This window comes from Aphidius gifuensis, linkage group LG6 (genome assembly GCF_014905175.1).
Source record: "Aphidius gifuensis isolate YNYX2018 linkage group LG6, ASM1490517v1, whole genome shotgun sequence".
In the NCBI taxonomy this organism is placed as follows: Eukaryota; Metazoa; Arthropoda; class Insecta; order Hymenoptera; family Braconidae; genus Aphidius; species Aphidius gifuensis.
The window spans coordinates 4440347-4462784 of NC_057793.1; the positions used below are offsets into that span (position 1 = coordinate 4440347).

At 23.5% G+C, this 22438-nt stretch overlaps 1 protein-coding gene across 1 annotated transcript in view; it reads left to right on the top strand.

Moving 5' to 3' along the window:
* Positions 1-22438, top strand: part of LOC122858978 (adenylate cyclase type 6) — a 31501-nt gene that overhangs the window by 7636 nt on the left and 1427 nt on the right. Inside the window, exons 4-19 of the mRNA XM_044162263.1 lie at positions 848-1058; positions 1357-1428; positions 1555-1877; positions 13401-13550; positions 15044-15165; positions 15487-15579; positions 18238-18384; positions 19818-19976; positions 20044-20292; positions 20374-20542; positions 20631-20728; positions 20999-21083; positions 21233-21349; positions 21458-21586; positions 21698-22075; positions 22148-22367. Coding sequence (XP_044018198.1) covers positions 848-1058; positions 1357-1428; positions 1555-1877; positions 13401-13550; positions 15044-15165; positions 15487-15579; positions 18238-18384; positions 19818-19976; positions 20044-20292; positions 20374-20542; positions 20631-20728; positions 20999-21083; positions 21233-21349; positions 21458-21586; positions 21698-22075; positions 22148-22367 — 2722 coding nt within the window. The remainder of the gene's footprint in view (positions 1-847; positions 1059-1356; positions 1429-1554; positions 1878-13400; positions 13551-15043; positions 15166-15486; positions 15580-18237; positions 18385-19817; positions 19977-20043; positions 20293-20373; positions 20543-20630; positions 20729-20998; positions 21084-21232; positions 21350-21457; positions 21587-21697; positions 22076-22147; positions 22368-22438) is intronic.

The window sequence follows — 22438 nt, forward strand, 5'->3', positions numbered from 1 at the left end:
AAAATAATTTTGTGGCCAGATCCAACAGAGGACATGTAGTTTAAAATTGAGTTACAAGTTAACTCATCAAAACCCACTTGATTTATATTCGTCATACTCATGATAGTTACAAGATAATTATTTTTAGAGTAAAATATCTATTTTGTGGCTTATCACATGACAAAGTTATGAACAAAAGTTTTTGAATTAATGTCATGTTCAATGTAATCTACAATCAAAATAACAACTTTTCAACTTTTTTTTAATAGTATTCACTTCTAAAGTAAATTAATTGTAAAAAGTAAGATAAAAAAAAAATTTAATTTAAAATAAAAAATTATAAAATAATGATGAAGATAAAATTAATTGATTTTCCATCAATTAAAAGTAATTGTTACCAATTAATTTTAATGAAAAATAGGTAAAGAATAATTTTTTTTTTTGTAGCCTTGGTTAAATATATTTCTCCTTGAAATGAAACGATGATTTAATTTTTTTTTTTACCCAAGTTATGGGCAATCAAAATTAAAATCATCAAAGTTCTTTAAATAATAAAATAAAAAATTTAAGCATAAAATTGTGGTATCGATTTGAACTTTTGAATTTGTGGGTTGTAGTTTTTTTTTGTTTATTTTTATTTTGGTGGTTTGTATTCATTGAAAGTTGTAAATGTAAAGAGAAACCAACTACCTTTAACCCCTACAGATGGTCAAGTACTTTGAGTCACGCAAACCAACTAAAAAAATAAAACTCATTCAAACTAATTTACAAAAGTTTATCATTAAATTTTTATCTTATTCAAATATTATTTATGTAATTGTACCATATTTTAATTGCTTTGTTTTTTTTTTTTTTTTTTGTTAAATAGGTAGAAATGCTGTATCAACGTTATTTTTTGAGAATGAATCAAAGCAATATGACACATGTGTTGGGTCTATTAACAGGACTATCCATTGCCCTTGGATTGCTTGTTCTTAGATTAATATTCACGAGTGAACAGTCCTTTATCACTCTCATACGAAGATCTGAGAATCTCTCACTGTCTCTGACACTTTTGGCTTGTATTGCAATTTATGCAGGTGATAATAACATTATAATTTGATATGCAAATTTTGAATATAAACTATCATTATTTATTCAAATTAAATTACATATATTCATGTGAAATACATAATATTACAATATTAGAATTTATTTGAATCTTTGTAATCATAATTCATCTATTTATAAAAAATAATTTTAAATATTTATGCACTTCCAGATATTCAAAAGACAATACTTTTTCATACAATAAAAGGATAAAAGCATAGAAAAATAAAATATATATATAAAAAAATAAATAATAAAATAATGTTTTGTTATTTTATTTATTTACAGTTCTAGTTGCTGCAATATCAAGACCTGGCATGAACGAAGTTTGGCTGGCTGGAGTTTCTGGAGCAATTTTAGGTCAGTTAACATAATAAATTGAAAGTAAATTTTAAAAAAATTATGATACAGATAGTATTGATACAAAAAAAAATATATATTAATTAATTGATGATAAAATTGTTTTGTTTTTTATTTTTGTAATAGTTACTCTACTGGCACTTCAAATAACACTGACAGTTCATTTGGCATACTTGTCAAATTTAAAAGAAAGTGAGCTACAATTTGATGATGAAAATGTAAAAAATATTTATACAACAAAAAAAATTTCAAAATTAAAAATTGATAATATGCGTACTGGTGGTCCACTAGCAGCAGCTTGGGCTGTTTGTTTTTTCATCTATATGGCTTATGCTTTATTACCAATTAGACTACGATACGCTTGTATTGCTGGTTTTATATTTTCTGCTGCTCATCTTATTGGAGCTTTGTTGCTCTATTCAAAAGATTATCCAGCTATGCTTGCTCACGTAAGTTTTTTCAATATACACATTTATTTATACGTATAATATTTTTTCTTTTTATTTTCATTTAATGTTTAATTTTGAGGGTGAATATTTGTGATGACAGGTTTATTACAAAAATTTTATTTTTTTTCTTGGTTTATTTTATTTATTTGTTTTCCTTATAACTGCCAGTTGCTCAAATCGATTGGGAAAGGAATCGGTCCTCTGTTATTGCCTCCAGTATTACTGGTTCCTTGAACTAAGAAAAAAAAAAAATTATATATATTTTATTAGCAAAGCTGAAATAAATATAAATAAATAAAATTTGTGGTTTTTTGTTTTGTATTAAACTTACCACTTTGAAGAACAGTAATTATTGTAACAAGTAAAACAATAAAAATAAATGATTGTTTCATTTTGATGGTGAATTTTAGGTATATAACACAAAAAAATTCGATTAAACTTTGCCAACACAAGTGTATAACTTGGCTATTTTTTTTTTTTTTTTCATTTCCACAAGGTTAGTTAACGATAAAAAATAAAATGTAAAAAAAGTCGCTAATCGCAAATGAATTATGCACGCGACGTTCATCGCGTTCCACGCCTTTATTCAGTAATCACCTTCGTGTAAAGTCATATCAAATATTATACAATACTTGATATATTTTTATTTTTTATTTGTTTATACAACCGTAGTGTTGTAAGTATAATCAATAATACAAAAAAAAAAATTGAATTTAACCAAAATTAAAAAATTAGATAACAGAATTATATTTGGAAAAAAATAAAAGTAAAAAATTTGTTCTTTTTTTTCGTTCTATTTTTTTGAGATAACTAGATTGTAGTATTTTAGTTGATCAATAATTTTAACTTTACATAAAACTTCTATGAATATTCATAACTCATACCTAACTTTGTGTATTTATTTATTCATCAAAATTCATTTATTTTTATTTAGATTTTTTGCGCTTTTATTTATCACACAATTCAAAGTGGGTTGATAATTATGATTAAAAAATTTTTAATATACAATAACACACACATCGTCAACAAGTTTATACAAATAATTTTTTTTTTTTAATTTCTATTTTATTATCATGATTAAGAGATAACAATAACAATAAAAATATACTTAATTTGAAATTATTAACTTTGTAATATTATTTTCAACACAATGAAAAATAAAAAATATATCTATAAATATTTTTTTATTTTTAAAACTTTGTAAAAAGAGATGTGTAGAGTAATACGAGAAGTAAAAAAAGAAACCTATGGAATTTCGTTGAAAAGTAAATTCAAAAGTACTTAATGATGTATAAAAATGATCTTAATCATTAACGAATTAACGTTTTTTTTTTTTTTAAATAAAATCTTGAAGAAAATCTTTTTCACGTAGTCGTTGGATATTCTCAGTAGAGTAGTGCTATTGAAGGCCAGACATTTATATTGATGATAACATTAGTCTGGCTTCGTTCATTGTATCTGACTTATAAAAAATCCATCTAACAAATTGTAATATTTTCTATTGGTTCTTTAGGGCTTCTAAAATTCATTGATATTTTTTTACGTAATTTAATAGACATGTAATTTATAGATTTAGAAATTTTTTGTACTGGTAAAAATTATTCTCAATTATTTTTTTATTTTATAAAATTAATTGTATCACTTTAATTGTGTACACAGTGGTTGATTAAATTGGATATATAGAATTAGAAATAATAATCAAGTTATAAGTGTTGATGGGTGAGTAGTTTTGAATTTGGGCTTATTGGAATGATAATAATAATATTACACATTGTAGAGTGTGTGATAATGATGACTAAAATGGTCAGTATTAAATAGGCTTTCGAGGTGTTTATTTGATTGAATAATAAACTCGTAACCCTTATCTTTCACGAATGGATATATTTTTCTTTCACTGTCCTATTGTCATCAGTATTTTATCAATGTTAGTTTGGATTTTTATCCCCTAAATATTACACAAGATGAATTAAAAATAAAAAAATAAAAATATACGTAAATATAAATAATAAAAGTATATTTGGTCATTCGATTTTTATATTAGACTTGGATAAATAACTTGTGTCGTTTATTTATCCAGGGATATTATTTATTTAGATAATAAATGTAATGAATATTTTCATAATATATAGCTATTGTAATATGAGCTATTATTATAATAATTTTTATTTTTATTTTCATGTTAAATTCGATATTGAAAAATTGATGGAATATTAAAATAATACACAATAGAATGAAATTTTATTGAAAAACAAATTTTAAATTAAATGCTTTTTTTTCGTAAAGGTTTTTATGATAGTACTTTATTTATTTATTTATTTATTTATAGAAAAAAATCATTTTTAAATTTTTTTTAAAGGAAAATCTCTCTTCCCCAAACAAATCAGTAAATTTTTTTTAAATTTGTCAGGTAATTAGAAACTGGTAGAAAGAGAGACTCAAAAAAAAATTATCGTCGTGGGCCAAGCATTATTTTTTGATTTAGAATATATAAATTCTATTTTCAAGATTAAAAAAAAAAAAAATCAATAGATATTTTTTAAATTTGTCAGGTAAATGGACTATTTGGAAAAAAAATTTTATCACGGTCCAAGCATTATTTAATTATGATAATACTTTGTCCATGTATTTATTTTTATATTCAAGTATTTGTTTTTATTGCGAGGTTATTCTAACAATGACTATACAAGATTTTATAAATCTTGAGCAATATATTATTTTCAGTTTGTTGAAAATCATTATCAATTTCATGGTAACTAATACCTATTGACTTTTCACACAATATTTTTTAAAATATTGTAAGAAGCGAAGCGTGTTCAATAGAGACGAGAATTATCATGAGAAAAGGGCGTTGATTTTACGCTTCAAATAATTAAAAATAAAATATATTTAAAAAAAAAAATCTATATCGCAAGAAATTCACCATCGAAAAAACTCAATCGAGCGAGAGAAAACTTTTGATTTATTTGAACCTCAACATTAAATTCTCTTCATTTATTTTGAAAGAAATTTTCACTTTTCATTTGGATCATTTATTTTTTAAAGTGTTAATAAAATAAAAATTGAAAATTTGTAAATTGTAATTTAATAGAACAATTTCAATATTTTTTGTTATTTATTTTTCTTGAGCCATATACTCAAAGGATAAACTGAACAATTTAATTTTATTTTTTATAAAGAAAAAACATAAAAGAAATGCCTCGAGTCTAGCAATAAAAAAGGCCAGGATATTTCATAAAAATTCGTTCAACCACAATCATAGGCAGTATTAACTTCTACCATAGATTTTTTTTCTTCTCATTTTCTTTTGGGGTAAACAACACATTTAACTTGTTCTACAAAAAAAATATAAATTGAATATTTTTCGAAAATTCTTTTGAATGTCGATTCAATTGTATGCTTGTTTTTTATTATAACGTGCATAAATTGAATATTGAAAAAACATTCTGAATAAAAAAATAATAAATGGTTGTACAAATTTACAGTTTTCCTATTGTATTTTTATTAATATATATATGTTTTTTTTGTTCGATGAATGTTATTTTTATTTTATTAGTATATTTTTAAAGCTGAAAAAAAAAAAATGAGGTAAACAAACACCAAATACAAATTGATTTCTGATAAAATTTTTGGATCGTAAATATCTAGGGCACATCTCGTATTGCCAAAAAATCATTCCACCATTTGTGGCTTTTTTTATTTTCTTCCTGAAAAAATAAGCTCGTTTGTTAATAAAAGAGATACAGCCAGCATTAAAAAAAGATAAAAATACTGAAATAACATAGGATAGAAAAAGAAAAATAACATTGCTGATATTTTAACGATGCAATTATTTTATTTTTTTTAATTTATTTTTTGACGTATTGTCCGAGGCTAGATTTAATCCTCCATCTATATTCAAATATTACTGAGAATAAAATATATACTTCAACAAAAAACACATGTGCCCTATATTTTTCATTTTTCATATAAAAATGAGACATGAAAAATAATACAATATTTTTTTATTTTTAATTTACATGAAATAATTTAAATATCAAAAAATGTCAATAACGTGTTGATGAAATATTTAAAAATCCACCTGTTTTAAACATAAATAATAACAAAAAATTTATTTTAAAATAAATCAACTCTAAAACTAATTTTAAACAAATTAATAAATAATTCAACAGGGTCGTCAAACAAATGACAAATATAGTAAACTTGATAAAAATAATATTTAAAAAAAACAAAAAATACTAGTTTCAGTTTTCCTATGTATCTCGAGGCATAAATTCATGTCGTCGATACTGTGATCAATGGCAATGTTTCGAGTAAATTACTCACATCACACAGTTTGCACGAGCTATGACAAATTGTAACTCTTGTATACACATGTTAATATAACATGTATATTAATAATGTATTCTGTATCATGTTAAAATTTCACACAACGGAGAATAAACATCATGATAACAAGAAGATAATGTCAATGACATGAGTCAGAATATTCACAAGTGTTTGAAAATCCAGTTGCAAAATTATTATTATTACTATTTATACGTAAAGCTCTTAGTATTAACTTTTAAATAATTATTGAATGAATCACACTGTTCAAATTAGAGTCATTTTAAATTTGTATTTTGTTGAAAATAATGAGTGTCACGTGTTGTACATTTTTTTAAATCACGCTGTATTAAAAAGTACTTGGCTCGATAGTTTGAAACTTTTTTTTTAATTCTAAATTATTATTATTTTTTGTTTAATATTTATATGATAATTATTATAATTATAATTTGAAATTTAAAAGAAAAAAAAACTAGAACGACAAATATCCGGCTTATATTTTTTACAATTATTTTGTAATGTTTTATTAATTTATGAAATATTAACATCAATATTCTTAATGAAAAATCAACGTTTCAAATGAACTTGGAAATATTTCTAATACACAATAATATAATTTAAAAAAGTTTAATATTAATTAAACAGTGACTTTTAAAGTTAATTATTTAAAAAAAAATTTTGTTATTTTATTTTTAAACATGATATTTGTGTTATTTAAAAGTCTTTTTTTTAGTAATCATATAAAAGCTAAATTTTTATATTTTAATTAATATTAATTAAATACTTCAAAAGTAAAATAAATAGCGAAAAAAAAGCTGTTGAATAAAAAAAAATTTATTTAAAGTTGGAATGTTACTGGAAGATGAAATAAAAATTTTCTTTTAAATAAATAAACAAACAAGTTTATAATATTGTCAGTTTAAATTAAAAACAAGTAGACTTGTTTGAAAAAATTGAGATATAGAAAACTAGAGAAGTAAATTAGTTTGCTTTTATTAATAAAATGAAGAAACTTGCAAAATTAAGAAACTGGGAAATAAATTTTTCTTTTCTTTTTTTTTTTTTTAGGATGGTCGAGGTTTATAGTAGCTTTACTTTTTTATATTCTCTACAGGCAATGTAAAATAAAATGTACCATAAGCTTCTTCTTGTCACGTTCTCGCCAACTTTTTATACATATAAATTTTTTTTTTTTTTTTTTTCTTTGTGAATACATATATAAGTTGAGTTTCCACTTGGCAATATGAGCTGTGGTTAATCTGAAAATCCATTCCGAAATATATATATGTATAAATTTATGTAGGTGTATTTCCTGGTTTAGAAATATCCTCGATAGGATTTAGAACTCTTCGATAAATATAAAATCTCAGATTTTCGATCGCAATTTTGTAAAAGCTCTGTCTTATTTTTGATATAACTATTAAATGACTTTGACAGTTTTCATCTGTTTATCACATAAATTTTCATTTTTAAATAGATGAAATCAATATCTTGTTGAAAGTTTAAAAACATCAAGTACTTGTTTATTTATTTTTTATTCTTATATATAACGAAGTAAAGACAATATAAGTTGTGAAAATTCTTTCCTGAACCACAGAAAAAATTCTACCACCCAAACGCATCAGTTAAAAATAATCCGGCAAAAAATCTATGAATTCGCAAAATTCAATCTTTGATTTTTTTTCAATTATATCATTTATAATTTAAAAAACAAGTGTTGTTTTTTAATTTTTTTTTCTAAGCTACATTTTTCTTTCTGTAATTGACAGATCGTATCGTAATCACTATGGTTATCCTCTGGGATCTTTTTTTTTTTTTTTTTTCATCAATAGAGGTAAATTAATGATGTGGTCGTGTGACCCTTTTGCAATTTTTTTTTTTTTTTTTTTTTGAGGTTCTATTATATATACCACAGTTATTTATTTATTTTTTTTTTGGGAAATACAAATGCCCGGGCTCAACAATTGATCTCTCTTTCTCATTTTCTTGTTGTTACTACCGGTGGACTTTTTTTTTTTTTTTCCCCAAAATAACAGAAATAAATAAGCAAAGAAATAAATAAAAAAGTCGAGGAGATTTTGAGGACTCTGATCCTACTGTGAGGGATTTTTTTTTTACTTCCGTTCGGTTTAGCCCTTAATCATAGTTTCAGTAACATTCCAAATACTCTCGTTGGATTTTTATACTTCCGAATAACATTATTGGATTTTTTTAATATAATAAAATTAATACAATTATTATCAAAAAAGTTTTTATAAAATTCGTAAATTTTTAAACTTCATTTTACTCTGAGCATTAATTTATTCTTTTACTTTTTTTTTTTTTTATATCAAAATTAATTTAAAACTTTTGTCCATTAACTTAAAATTTTTTTTTTCCATTTTAATTCAAGTTCAATAACTTTTACAGATTTATTTTAAACAAACTGAGTTTAAGTTACTAGTAAAAAAGTTAAAAAATAAAAAACAAAAAAAAAAACAAACGGTTGCTATCAAAGCTCCCTTGGCCTTTACTTTCACTAGAATTTTCTCTTCCTATTGAAAAGCTTATTCAACTTCGTTGTATTCTTCACATTACTATCGTATTTTTTTTTATTATTATTATTTTCTTTTTTATCTTTTCGAAATTCTCGACAATCCTGGTAAATAATACGACATGATAGAGAATCATCAGATCATAAATATTTTGTTCTTTTCAAAAAACATGTGTATAACAAAAAAAAATTTCAACTTATGATTTTCTACTACTTGAGGGTCACTACTGCAATAACAAGTCTTTTTTTTTTTTTTCCTATAGTCACTTGTATAATAAAATAAAAAAAAATAATGTTTATTTTTACTTGTCATTTTTTGCTCACGAAATTATTTCAACAAATAAATAAGCAAATTTCTCAAATCTCGTGCATATTTTTTTCAATAATCTAAATAAATATATTTTAAACCGTATTATATAATATATAAAATTAGGTAATGATATTAAAATCAATAAATACGAGAACAAAATTATTTTCCATGAAATTTAAAAGCCCAATAATGATGTATTAAATATAAATTAAATATAAATCATATAAATAAATTATGACTCAAATATTGTATATAAAATGAACCAGTATATCACATAAATTTCAAAAAAAAAACAATCAAGTTAAATTATTTAAATACCCATTTGATTTTCATTCAATGCCACTTGGGATAATTTAATTTGATATATTCCATAATATCAAAATCATTGAAAAATATTTTGACTAATTATCTCAAATGAAATGAAATCATGTGACATGAGTCCTATCACATGACATTTAACCTTCGAATAAATTAAACACATATAAATTTGACAATTTACTGAAAAATCAATGCTCATTGATTTGTTATTTTTCAATTTCAAGGTTAGATACAATTAATTAATAAATAATATTGAAGTAATAATGATAATAATATTTTTTTTTTTGTATATAAATTTAACTAAAAGCTTTAAATAACAACATCCATTAATTATTTGTGATTCTTTTTTATTTTTATTATGACGAATGAGTTTATTTTCATGTCGAAAGTTTTTGTTAATTTTATTGTTAACTATGTGTGCAGTATGTAATACAGTAATTTGTCATTTTATAATCATTTTATATAGAAAAAAAAAAAACTGAGATTACACTTGTATATAGGTGTGATAAAATAAAATAAAATCAAATCAAACACGTTTTTTTTTTTTACTCTTCTCATGTTTATTTTTCCTCCAAAAAATACAAATGTATAAAAAGTTTTATAATTGGTATAACAAATATGTTTAAATATATATTTTAATTTGAAATTTTATGGTAAATATTGAAATTTTAAAAATTGAAAAAGAAATAATTGGAACGGTTATTGATAGCTGAACAATGATTCTCGAGGGCTGTATAGAAAACCAATAATGTTTCATTTGAATTTTTTTTTACTTTCTATTGAAATATACGTAATAATAAAATGAACAGTAATCACAATAGCTGCATAATATATGAAACACCCTCCGGGCATTTATTGTAAAATATATCAAGTATCCAATTTTACAATGACCGCATTCTTATGAAAATTTTTGACCTTCTGTATAAATAAATCAAAAACAAAAAAAATATGCAAAATATGAAAATGAAGACGAAGCTCATATATTTATAGAAGAAACAACATAATTGAATTTTTAAAAAGAAATAAAAATAGTAAATTTAAAATTACCAAGCTTGTTAAATTCTTGTAATGGGATAAAAAGAATTAACGAGATATTTGAGATCAGAGAACTAAGATAAAGCATGATTTAGTTTCAAAGTGTGTGCTCTAAAGTAATGGCATTGCAAACGACAAATTTTCTTCTTCAGTATTCTCAAGTTGTGCTTTAACCAACTACAAAAGACAGTGAATTCAATAAACAATTAGTTTCAAGATGTAATAAACTACAAGTAAAAATAAAATAAAGTCATTATTTTTTTTTTCTTAATATTTTAATTCTAAAGCTCGTAATAAATGTTCTTTAATTTTAATTTCATTTCTATTAAGCTGATAAGAGACTATATTTCTTCAATATATCTAGAGCAAAGAAACTTTATAGAATATATTTTTGTATTTGATATTATTGTGTTGTTGAATCTTGGATAGGATCAATGATCCACAAGCTTCCAAGTGTCAAAAATTGGTAACGGAAGCCACGAGATGGTTAATCAATATTTCTTGCACGCTCAAGTTTTGTCAGAGTATACAACTCGCCTACAATCATGGCATACATTTTACTTGCAAAATATAAAATATATACCTTTATTAAAAAGCATATTAATGCATAAAAATTTACGGTATTTTATAAGCATCCCCGAGAAAATTCGTGCCGCATTGACACAAACATATATGGAACAGCTGTTCATTGAAAGCACTAGTTCTCAATGCGAATAGACACAACTCATAAAAATATTATCAAAAAAACATTTTCATTTACTTAATTGATAATTAAATAAATTTAATATAATAAATTGTTTTATAAAAATAAAAATAGTACAAGAAAAAAAGTAAAAAGAATATAAAATTTGTCAATATAAATAAATATGCTTTAAAATATTTTTATAATGTAAATTTTTTTTTTAAATTACATTCTTACACTTTACTTTTTGTGTATTTTTATAATATAAAACGGATACTTGTATTTTATAAGCTAGATTAAAAAATATAAAGCAGCTTATAGAAAAGACTTGTTTCACGTTTAAAAAAACAATTTTACATTTTTTAAATTTTTGATTCTAAAAATAAAATATTATTATGGCAGCTGTTAAAAATAAAAATTTAACAAAATGATATTATATAATACTATAATAGACCATCGACGTCGAAGTACCTTCATTAGTCGATATTTTCCGTTACCAATATCCATCTATATTTAAAAATCTTGAATATCTCAAATTTCCATATTTTCATTAAAAATATTTATTTCGTCAAATTGAAAAAAATAAAAAATGTATATTTAAAAATTAAATAATTATTCTAATTGGTATATAGTAATAACTTGTTTAATAAAAAAATTTTTAATTGCAAGTAGATGCTTTACAGAGTTTAAATTTATAAAATATTATTTTTAAAAATTTTGTGAAAAAAATAAATAAATTAAACTATTCATGAGAGGTGTCAAAATGAAAAATAAAATATAAAATTTGTAGATGAATGCTTTATCTGGTGACTACAAAGAGTTGACTTCAACGACACTAGATTAAAATGGAGTCACAGGTAAAAATAAAAGCAAAAAAAAATACTAATAATCAACTTGAAAAAAAAAAGGAAAAAGAAAAAAAATATCGAGTTCAAAAGGTATATATAGAAATACCTTAGTTCGTATATAATAAACCCTTTGGAAGATCAAAGAACTCTTTAACTATGTATATATGAGTAACGAGAGTAAATATATATAGTTATGAACACAACGTGGATTTAATTAGAAAGAGGCGATTGAAAGAGGAAAAGTGAGAGGCTAATTCTAATGTTGTATATAGTAAACCAGTGTGAATACTCGTCTCTTCTTTGTCTTGTCATTCTCTTTTGGGTCCTTGACACTTTTCACCATGTTTCATGGAAACTGGACGATATAGTCCAAGCAGTGGCACAATATCGTATTCAGAAACCCTCGGTAAACTCAATAATGTACTGTGTCATACAATATTTGTATACATACAAACATATACATGGAAAAGGATGAATTTTCAAACATCTCAATGTACGACAACATAACACACTATATTCTACAACGCAGATAGAACATTTAACAAATGTTGTGGTCTCCAGTTTGCTCGTCATTAATGCAAATGAATTATTAAGCAAGTTTATAATCACTAATCATCTCAATTCACTGATTTATTAATTGTTTTGTAATTCAGTGATGCAAGTATTTCAATGGTCAGACAAACTTGTATTATGATTATACTGTAATTATATTTTTAATGATGAATGAAATTAAAAATTCAGTGTTTTACCCATGAAACAATTTTATTTTAATGATATAATTTAAATATTATTAATTAATAATTATTTAATTAATTATAACAATAATATATCACAGAAATTTTATTTTTCAACGATTTGAAAAATAATTTTTCCTTGTTTTTTGTTTTTTTTTCCTTTCCATTAGACGAAAGAGCTCTGTAATATATATTTGGCTATTGCTATATATATTTAGCATTACTCTATTTTATCAAAATAAACACAAGTTGAGTTTTGATGCTCAAAAGCTTATGGATGGCTTTAAACATTACCTTTTCCTAGAATAAGTATGCAAAAGTAAATTCATGTCTATATTCGTTAAATAAAAATAAACCAGTATATTGTTTATTTTTATTTTTCCTTAAGATCACGTGGTTGCTGTCAAGCTCCTTCATTACACCCCATGTCTTTGGGAAATAAAAAAAATAAAAGCCTGAAAAATATCTTGTCAGAGTAAGATGTGAACCTTCGTGACGAGAATGATGTAACAGTATTTGAGTGTTTATGGTCGAGAGCATATATATAAAAATGTGCCGTAGGATATATGAAATTACAGAAAAAATAATGAGATAAAAAATATTATTAAAAATATTGAAATAACTTCATTATAATATACTTGAGTGTCTTTCTAAAAATATATCAAACTACTGATATATCTTAAATTGAAGTAATGAATAAATTTGTTTTATTGATTTTTATTTTTCTTAATTTTTTTTAGCTGCTGAGTTCGATTGTTGTTGTTGGAGGAACAAATGTAGCTGGTGCATTGACACATCATCCTCGTGAACTAGCACAAAGACAGGCATTTTTAGAAACTCGTCAATGTGTTGAAGCAAGATTAACTACCCAGCGAGAAAATCAACAGCAGGTAATTTATATTTATTCAGATTATTGTTAATTTTTATCAAATAATTTCATCGAAATCTTAAAAAATATATACTGATTTCTTTTCTACCCCCCGAGAGATCGTTTCCTATAATTCTAAAAATTTTGTAACACACACAAAGAGATACCCTCATGCTCAATTAAATAATTTTTAAATTCAAAATAAATTTGAGAAGTGAAGAAAAAAAAAATTTATTAGAATTAAAATTTTCATGTTGTATTTGTTTGAATAATTTTGTAAACAACAATTGACAAATATTAGCTTTCAAAATAATATTATGTTAACACTATTCTGCAAAATTTCACAGTATGTCAACACAATGATTAATTAAACTAATTAATTTAATAAGCAAACAGACATGTACAACAGATAAATACAATGTACTTTATCAGTGTAACTCGATGATACATTAACACAATTCTATATATGACATGGATATTATTCTGTCATAAAAATAGAATAAAACCCTAATTAATTTATTTTAAAAAAATAAATAAATATAAGTAGGGTTTAATCAAGAATTTAACTTTTAAAAATTATTAAAAATTGTGATGAAATTGCCAGCTATTTTTTACAACCTGTTATTCATTTTAATTTTTTCTTTTTTCTGCATATTCATGAATTCATTTTGCATCAAAAAATATTTTCACAATTAGGTTAATAAAAGTTTCAAGAAAATAAAGTTACCTAATTTGTTTTTTGTCTTTCAAAAGTTTCGAATAATAATCCGAGAGATAATGAAGTATATAATCATGGAATTTTGTAAATATGTTTGAGCAATTGTTATGTATAATTCATCAGGGCTTGGAATAAAATTTTTATACTTTACAAAATGAAATAAACTCAGAGTTAAATTATAATTTACATGTACATTATTGCAATAATTAATTTATTTGTTGATTTAAAAAAAAAAAAAAATGTCCAGGGATTTTACTGTGTTTAACTCTTCAGAAGTGTTTCATTCATCTGAATGAATAGTTTTCATCTACAGGATTATTAATTAATTCTAAGCTTTAAAAAAAAAATTAATAACTTTCATGAAAATTAAATTATTTAACAAGCAATTATAATGATGGTATTGATAAAGAAGAATAACTAATGTTATAAAATATAAATCGTGATTCGTGAAATACAATCTTCAAATAATTTGCATCAATTGATGTGTTAATAATAGACTAATGGTTTCTGATGTAAATTATTTGGCCCTTTGATATTGACGAGTTTTAACATCAACGAATCTGAAATGGTTTATTGCGTGAAACGTAAATTATCACAAACATATTTAGTTCATTTGATTACCAATGTACATGTTTCAACTTCTATGCATAAATGCAACTATACATTTATGTAAAGGATAATTATATTTGTGTCCATTTACACTTTTGATTAATTTTGTTATATCTTGAAATGAAAAAAAATTATTGAAAATATAAAATAATAACAATCAGTGTGTAAATATTATCATATGATTTTAGGAAAGACTTTTACTCAGTGTTTTACCACGTCACGTAGCTATGGAAATGAAAGCTGATATTGCTGGAAAACCAAAAGACACGATGTTTCATAAAATATACATTCAAAGACACGAAAATGTTAGGTAAGTTTTAATTGAAAAAAAAAATAAATAAACATTGTATAGTGCCATGAAAATTTATCTTATATTTTATTTAAGTTGTGCAGTTTTTTTTAATCAAAAATATTATAAAATAAAACAAAGAAAAATAATTATTTATCGTTAAAATAATTTAATTCCACGAATAAATAATTTGTAAAAATTTTAAAACTTGACTTGATTTTAATTGTTTTACTATTGTAATAAAACTTGTTATTTTTTTTTATAAATTAAAGTTAAATAACAAAAAATTTAATAATAAAAAACAAAAGACAATTTTTAAAAATTAAAAAAAATTAATTTCAGCATTCTTTTTGCTGATATATGTGGATTCACCTCGTTATCTGATCAATGCACTGCCGAAGAATTAGTTCGTCTACTCAATGAGCTTTTTGCAAGGTAGGATAATTTATTTAACGTTAATTATTTGTGAGCTAATAGAATTTTTTTTGTCTAAATTTAATTTTCTTTTATTTCAATCTTGATGAAATATATATTTGTCATTCACATGCATGAATAATTGTAGAAAATTGCAACAATAACTTTGAAAAAAAATAAAAGTCCTTTAAATCCAATTAGAAGTGAAATAATGAGGTGGACATATTTCATTTCTACACCTGCTACCAGTTTTGCACATACAAATAAAATCATGCTTCCACAAGCATTAATTTTTTTTTTTTTTTTCATACACATACGTTCTTTTCTATTGTAGTTTAATTTTTTTTATTTCTAAATGCTTTCGAAATAAATTTAAAAATAAACTGAATAACTCAATTTAAGAAAAAAAAGAAAAAAACTAAAAAAGAGAAAATATTTTTACTAATTACGTGTGTATTGCGGTAAATTAATTTCAATGACCTTCGTATTATAAAAGTAAAAAAAAAGAAATGTTAATTAATGTATAAATTATTGTAATTTTGATGAATTCAGCGGGCGATCAATAAAGCCAGCCAAGTCTTATTATATTTAGTATTTGTACGGAAATATGTATACGTGAAACATATAAATGAATTGACATTGCACAATATCAATAGCTAACCTATTTGTAATTATACATAAACATAAGTTATTTTAGAATTTTAGTTGAGGTTTATGGATTGATAACACAAACACAACAAATTGCTGGTGACAAGTTGTGACTGTCAATCAATCAGAAATTACAAATTTTAGTCTCTAAATAAATTATCAATGAACAACAACAAAGGGAAAATTAAACTGTCAGCTTGTTGACAAAATTTAAATCAATAATTAATTAATTTTTTGTTTTTATTAAAAATTTTAATGAAAAAAAAACAAAAAAAAAAAACAAATTTGTTAGTTAAAATTTATGCCAAATTAAATATTTTATTTAAATTATCTTTATTAAAATTAAATTAATTTTTAATTTGTATTTAAATAATTAATTTATGTATTTACAAAATGTAATAAATTTATTTTTTCAATTTGAGATATTTAATTTTTGTATTTTATAAAAATAAATTTGTATTTAAATGAATTTAGTCAAAAAAAAAAATTGCCTCAACAAATAATTATAATTGGGATAAATCTACTAGCCACATTGGGAAAATAAAAAAAGAAAGTTTGATGATAAAGTTACAAAAAAGAATAAAAAAAAAAAAAAAGTGTCTTAGGGTTATCGATGAAAATTCAATTGGCATTTTCCGGCATCTGTTGATTGAGGGAGAAAAAGTTCACCATATAAGAGTCTGGGGAATTTACACAATTGCCTCGTGATTAAATCGTCTTTCAAAATACATTGACAAAAACTTTTATTTTTTTTTTTTTTTCTTTTCCTCTAATTATAATTTTTTTCAATGAAATTGAAATTAAATAAGCTAACAAGTAAAATTAATTTCAAAGTTTGCTGATGAAAATTTGTTGACAAATTTATTTGCAATCAATATTTTTATTGCTAAATAATTTAACCTTGAGAAAAAGTAAATTATTTATAAGATGGATGAAAAATAAAAAAATGAAAAATAAAAACAAAGTTCGTCGCAATTTTTTTATTAAATTGGTGTGTATATATATATATATTGTACAGGAAGATGAGCACGTCATCTCAAATGTTATACATATTTTAGTGCTTACGCTTGTAATCCTATTTTCATGTCAGTATACATCAGTCTATCCATTATGACTTTACCTGTTAATAACCATCTTCTTCTTGTTTTTTCATTCAAATTATTCCAAAGAAAAAATAACAAATTTTTTATTAATAACAAAAAAAAATCAACGTATAAAAATAAAAAAAGATTTAAAAAATAAAACGTATAAAATTCTTTGAAGTTTTGTTTTTTAAATAAAGCTAAAAGGTGCAAACAAAACAAGATTAAAATATTTTTCATGTTCGTATAATATTTCTAAAAACTACAAGCTTTTTTAAGTAAAGAAAAAAAAATAATTTTACGTTAAATTGTGTTGTGCTAAAAAAAAAACATTATATTATCAAAAAACAAAAAAAAAAATAATAATTTCCATCTCATTGTCTTATACAATATTTATCAAATCGTATAAATTGAAATGCCTTGTAGAAAAAAAATTCATTCGAATGTTTTTACGAATTTAGGAAAAAAAAAAAAAATTAAACGAACCGTAAATTTTTTTTTTTTTACAATAATTTATTACGACTTTGTAGGACAATATTGTCAACTTAAGATTACATATTATTTTTTTTTATTTTCGTAAAAATGTCTCTGGTGGTTTGAAAAACTTGAATCCCTTTTTCATTTTTTTTTTTTTGTTTTTTCAAATAAATTGAACAATCAATCACAGAAGTTTAATCCACCATAGAACAGGTACTTTGACTGCAATACCAATGTTTGAATGCCCCTTGTGTTTCTCTAAATCGAAGCATCATTGTCGAAATTCCTGACCAAGCCAAGTATATCCCTACACATCTCACCAATATTCAATAATTATTTTCTCTATCAATATTTAATTTTGTAATAATATAATTTATTTATATTAAAAATTGAAATAATAAAAAAAGTTTTTATTATTTACAGTATCAACAAACAAAAAATACATGAAAAATAATGAAATTATGATTTATAGATTTGATCGACTTGCAGCAGAGCATTATTGTTTGAGAATAAAGCTCCTTGGGGATTGTTATTACTGTGTTTCCGGTTTGCCCGAGCCACGACCTGATCATGCTCAATGCTGTGTTGAAATGGGGCTTGACATGATCGATGCTATTACGTAAGTATTTTTTTTTTTTTTTATAAACAAAAAGTATATTATTTGTTTTTAAAAAAAATATTTTTTTATGTTTTTTCGTCATTAATCATGTACTTGTAAATTGTAATATTTATTTTATTGTCTACGACTATGTATATATTATTTAACAATGTGCCTTTTGTTTGATATAACTTTTGTTATTTTAAACTAAATTCATGTATATACATAAAAGAAACAATTAATTAATTGTAAATTTTTTATTAATGTGTTGATAATAATTTAACAAACTCTTCAAATAAATTTTATATAACTTGAAAAGTACACAATGAAATGTTTGCAAGAAAAATAATAATTTTATAAAATGTTGAGTATACACTCAATTTTATAGAAAAAAATATATATATATATTTTTGTTGAGAATATAATGGCTACTGCATAAAGCTCCCCTCTGGGACTTTTGATAATTAAGGGAGCTTTAAGAGCCACAGTCTTCATATACGTTTAAACAACTCTATAGCCCACATATTATGGACTAAATTAGTGCACAATGTTCACGTTTCCTGCATATTCTTCATGCTTAACGAGATAGCTCTTTTTTAAATTTTTTTATCTGACGTATTATCACTAAAAACTCAAACTAATTACCAGTATTATATTTTAATATTTTAATAATAAATATTCAATATTATTTGTTCATTTATTTATTTTATTTTTGTTTTTTTCCAATCTTTTTTATTTTTTAATTTAATTTTTTAATTTTTTTTTTTCATATTACATTTCCTTTGTGTTTTTTTTTTTTATTTTCAAATTTAATAGAAAATATAATACTACAAATTTTGAATTTAATAATTTTAATTTCAAGAATTTTAATATATGAATAACAATTTTTTTTTTTTTCAAATTTGAGAATGGAAAATTCGATATATAATTTAGCTTATTGAAAAGTGATAACAATGATAATTAGTCGATAATGTTTCGACAGCTCTCATGATCCTTTTATACTCTTTAATCAGATAAAATTGATTTTTCATCTGTCCTATAGTATGAATTTCGTATGGCTCAGTGATTTTAAAATTGATCCAAGATAATCCACGTTTTATGAGCATTCAATAGATACACATTATTGGCATTGTAGTCGATAATATTTTCCAATGAAAATGCAGTGTTACATTGGAATTAAATTTTCATCTATTTGGTATAATAGAAGTGGAGGTGTTTCGAGTCAGAATTTAATGATATCAACAAGGATATTATATATATGTACATGAAAAATTTATTGTTTTAATATTACTAGTACTTGAATCATTATTCAATGATCTTTGATAGCAAAAAAAAATTGTAGCAAATTTTTCTATGTAACTTTTGTCAATAATATTATCAATAATAATTAATCTAAATATTTTTCTTCAACAAATTATTGAATTATTGTTTAAAATTATTGTTTAAAATTTCAGACTCGTTAGGGAAGTGATGGCAGTGAATGTCGACATGAGAGTTGGCATTCATACTGGTCGTGTACATTGTGGTGTTCTTGGCTTAAGAAAATGGCAATTTGATGTATGGAGTAATGATGTTACTCTAGCAAATTACATGGAGAGTGGAGGAATACCAGGGTAATTTAAATTAATAATGCATATTCAAGTAATAATACTATATATTTTAATGTTAATTTTTTTAAAGACGTATACACATAACGAAAGAAACCCTTGACTGTCTTGGTGGTGATTATGAAGTGGAAGAAGGCCATGGAAGTGAAAGAAATTCATATTTAAAAGAGCATAATATTCAAACGTATCTTATTGTACCAGGTGATACATTTAAAGATAATGTAACGAGTCCATGTTTAAAAAAAACTTATCAATTAAATGGTAGTATTTCCAAAGAAATGAGAATGATGGGTCATGGCTCTCAACATGGTAAACAAACAAAGTAAGTTGAACAGAAATAAAATGCTTGTAAATCCAAGTTGAGATGTAATTATATATTGTAATTAATAATTTAAATTTATAGATCTGATAGATTATGTTTTGGTGAAACTGTTGAATGTGAAAAAGATCCAGATGATGAAGTTAATGAGTACTTAATGAGAGCTATTGATGCAAGAAGTATTGATAGACTTCGTGCTGAACATTGTATTCCATTTATTCTGACATTTCGTCGACCAGATATTGAAGAAAAAGTAATTCAAATAAAGATATAAATTTTTCATACGACATGCAATATATCAATGTAATTTTATATATATATATTTTTTTTTTTATTTTTAGTATTCAAGAGAACGAGATCGTATGCTATCCGCGTACTTTGTTTGTTCGGGTTTTGTATATATTGTTGTCGTGGTTTCCATAGCAATCACTCTGTCTGGGTATGAAAAATCAAAGTATTATTATCCTTTCATAAATAAAGTCACACTCATATATCATACTTTTTTTTTATACAATAATATTCAAGAGTATTCGTGTATACAATTCACAACTATGCTCTATGACTCCATTAAATTTCTGCTCAAGTTTATTCATCGACTATATGATACTAATGAAATTCTTAGATATACACATAAACTACCACATGCAGTATAAAATTTTAGCTGTTTAAATTGTTAAAAATTTATTCATTTTTTTTTTTCTTTTTATAGGAGTATATATTTTTATGCATGTACAGCAGTCAGTTTGCTTGTGATTGCTCTTATAAATGGAATTCTCTTGGCTGAAAAAAATGAGGTATGATTTTTTTTTTTTTTTTCATATTTTAAAATAAACTAATAATAAAAATTACTATTATTATTCTGAATTTGATCAATAAAAATGTCCTACTGATTTATTAGCTGTATGAAAATTTTAAAATGTTGCAATGATTTATGATTTTATAGACAATGCCACAATGGATAAGAAATGTATCAGTGTCAATTTTTGAGAATCGAATGATTGCTCAGAGTATCGCTTCAGTTGTTGTCTTCCTAACTTTCATTACAGTACTATCACCTTTGGTAAGAAAAATTCTCAATATCATGAAATTTAATAATAAAATATATATGGAAAAATATTTTTACTCTTTTTGATATTGACTTTAAGAAATAAAATATTATTTGTCTCAGGTCACGCTTGACAATAGCAATGTCTGTTGCAATATGACTTCACCAGCAGACACACATGACAATTTAACTGTGATTGTACAAAGTACTCAAGTTGCCCAAGGGCCCTGTTACTATACTCTCTTTGCAGATGTGAGTGCAATTGCAATTTTTACAATATAAAAAAACATAAAATATATATTTCTACTAAAAGTAAACTCTTTACATATTATTATATATTTTATTGATTTTTTTTTTCATCAGTTATTTCCGGTATTGGTGATGTTGGTGATGGTTACATGTGCTGTCTATCAAATTCTAACATCTGTATTTAAAGTTGCAGTACTTAGTATTGTTGTTGCTTGTTATCTTATTGTCAGCATGTATCAAGCACTTGATGAAGAAAATAATGATCAAACTGGAAGATGGCTTGCTGGTGTTTTAGTTATTTTTTTTATGGCATTTCTTGTTGCACATTCACAACATACCGAAGCAACTTATCGTCTTGATTTTCTTTGGAAACTTCAAGCAACTGAAGAAAAAGATGAAATGGAACATCTCAAAGCATATAATCAAAAATTACTTGCAAATATATTACCAGAACATGTTGCTGAACATTTTCTCTCAACATTTAATTCAGACGTAAGTAAATTGAAACGTGAATGTTGCAGAAATATAATAGCATCAATAAATATTAATTAAATTTTATTTCAGGAATTATATCATGAACAATGTGATTCAGTTTGTATAATGTTTGCATCAATACCAAATTTTTCGGAATTTTACGTTGAGCTTGAAGCAAATAATGAGGGTGTTGAATGTTTACGACTCTTGAATGAAATAATTGCTGATTTTGATGAAATTTTAGCTGATGAAAAATTTCGTTATATTGAAAAAATTAAAAGTACTGGTGCAACATATATGGCAGCTTCAGGTAATACACATAATTATTTATTAAATACCAATCATCTTCAATATTTATATACAATTTTTCTAATTGATAAA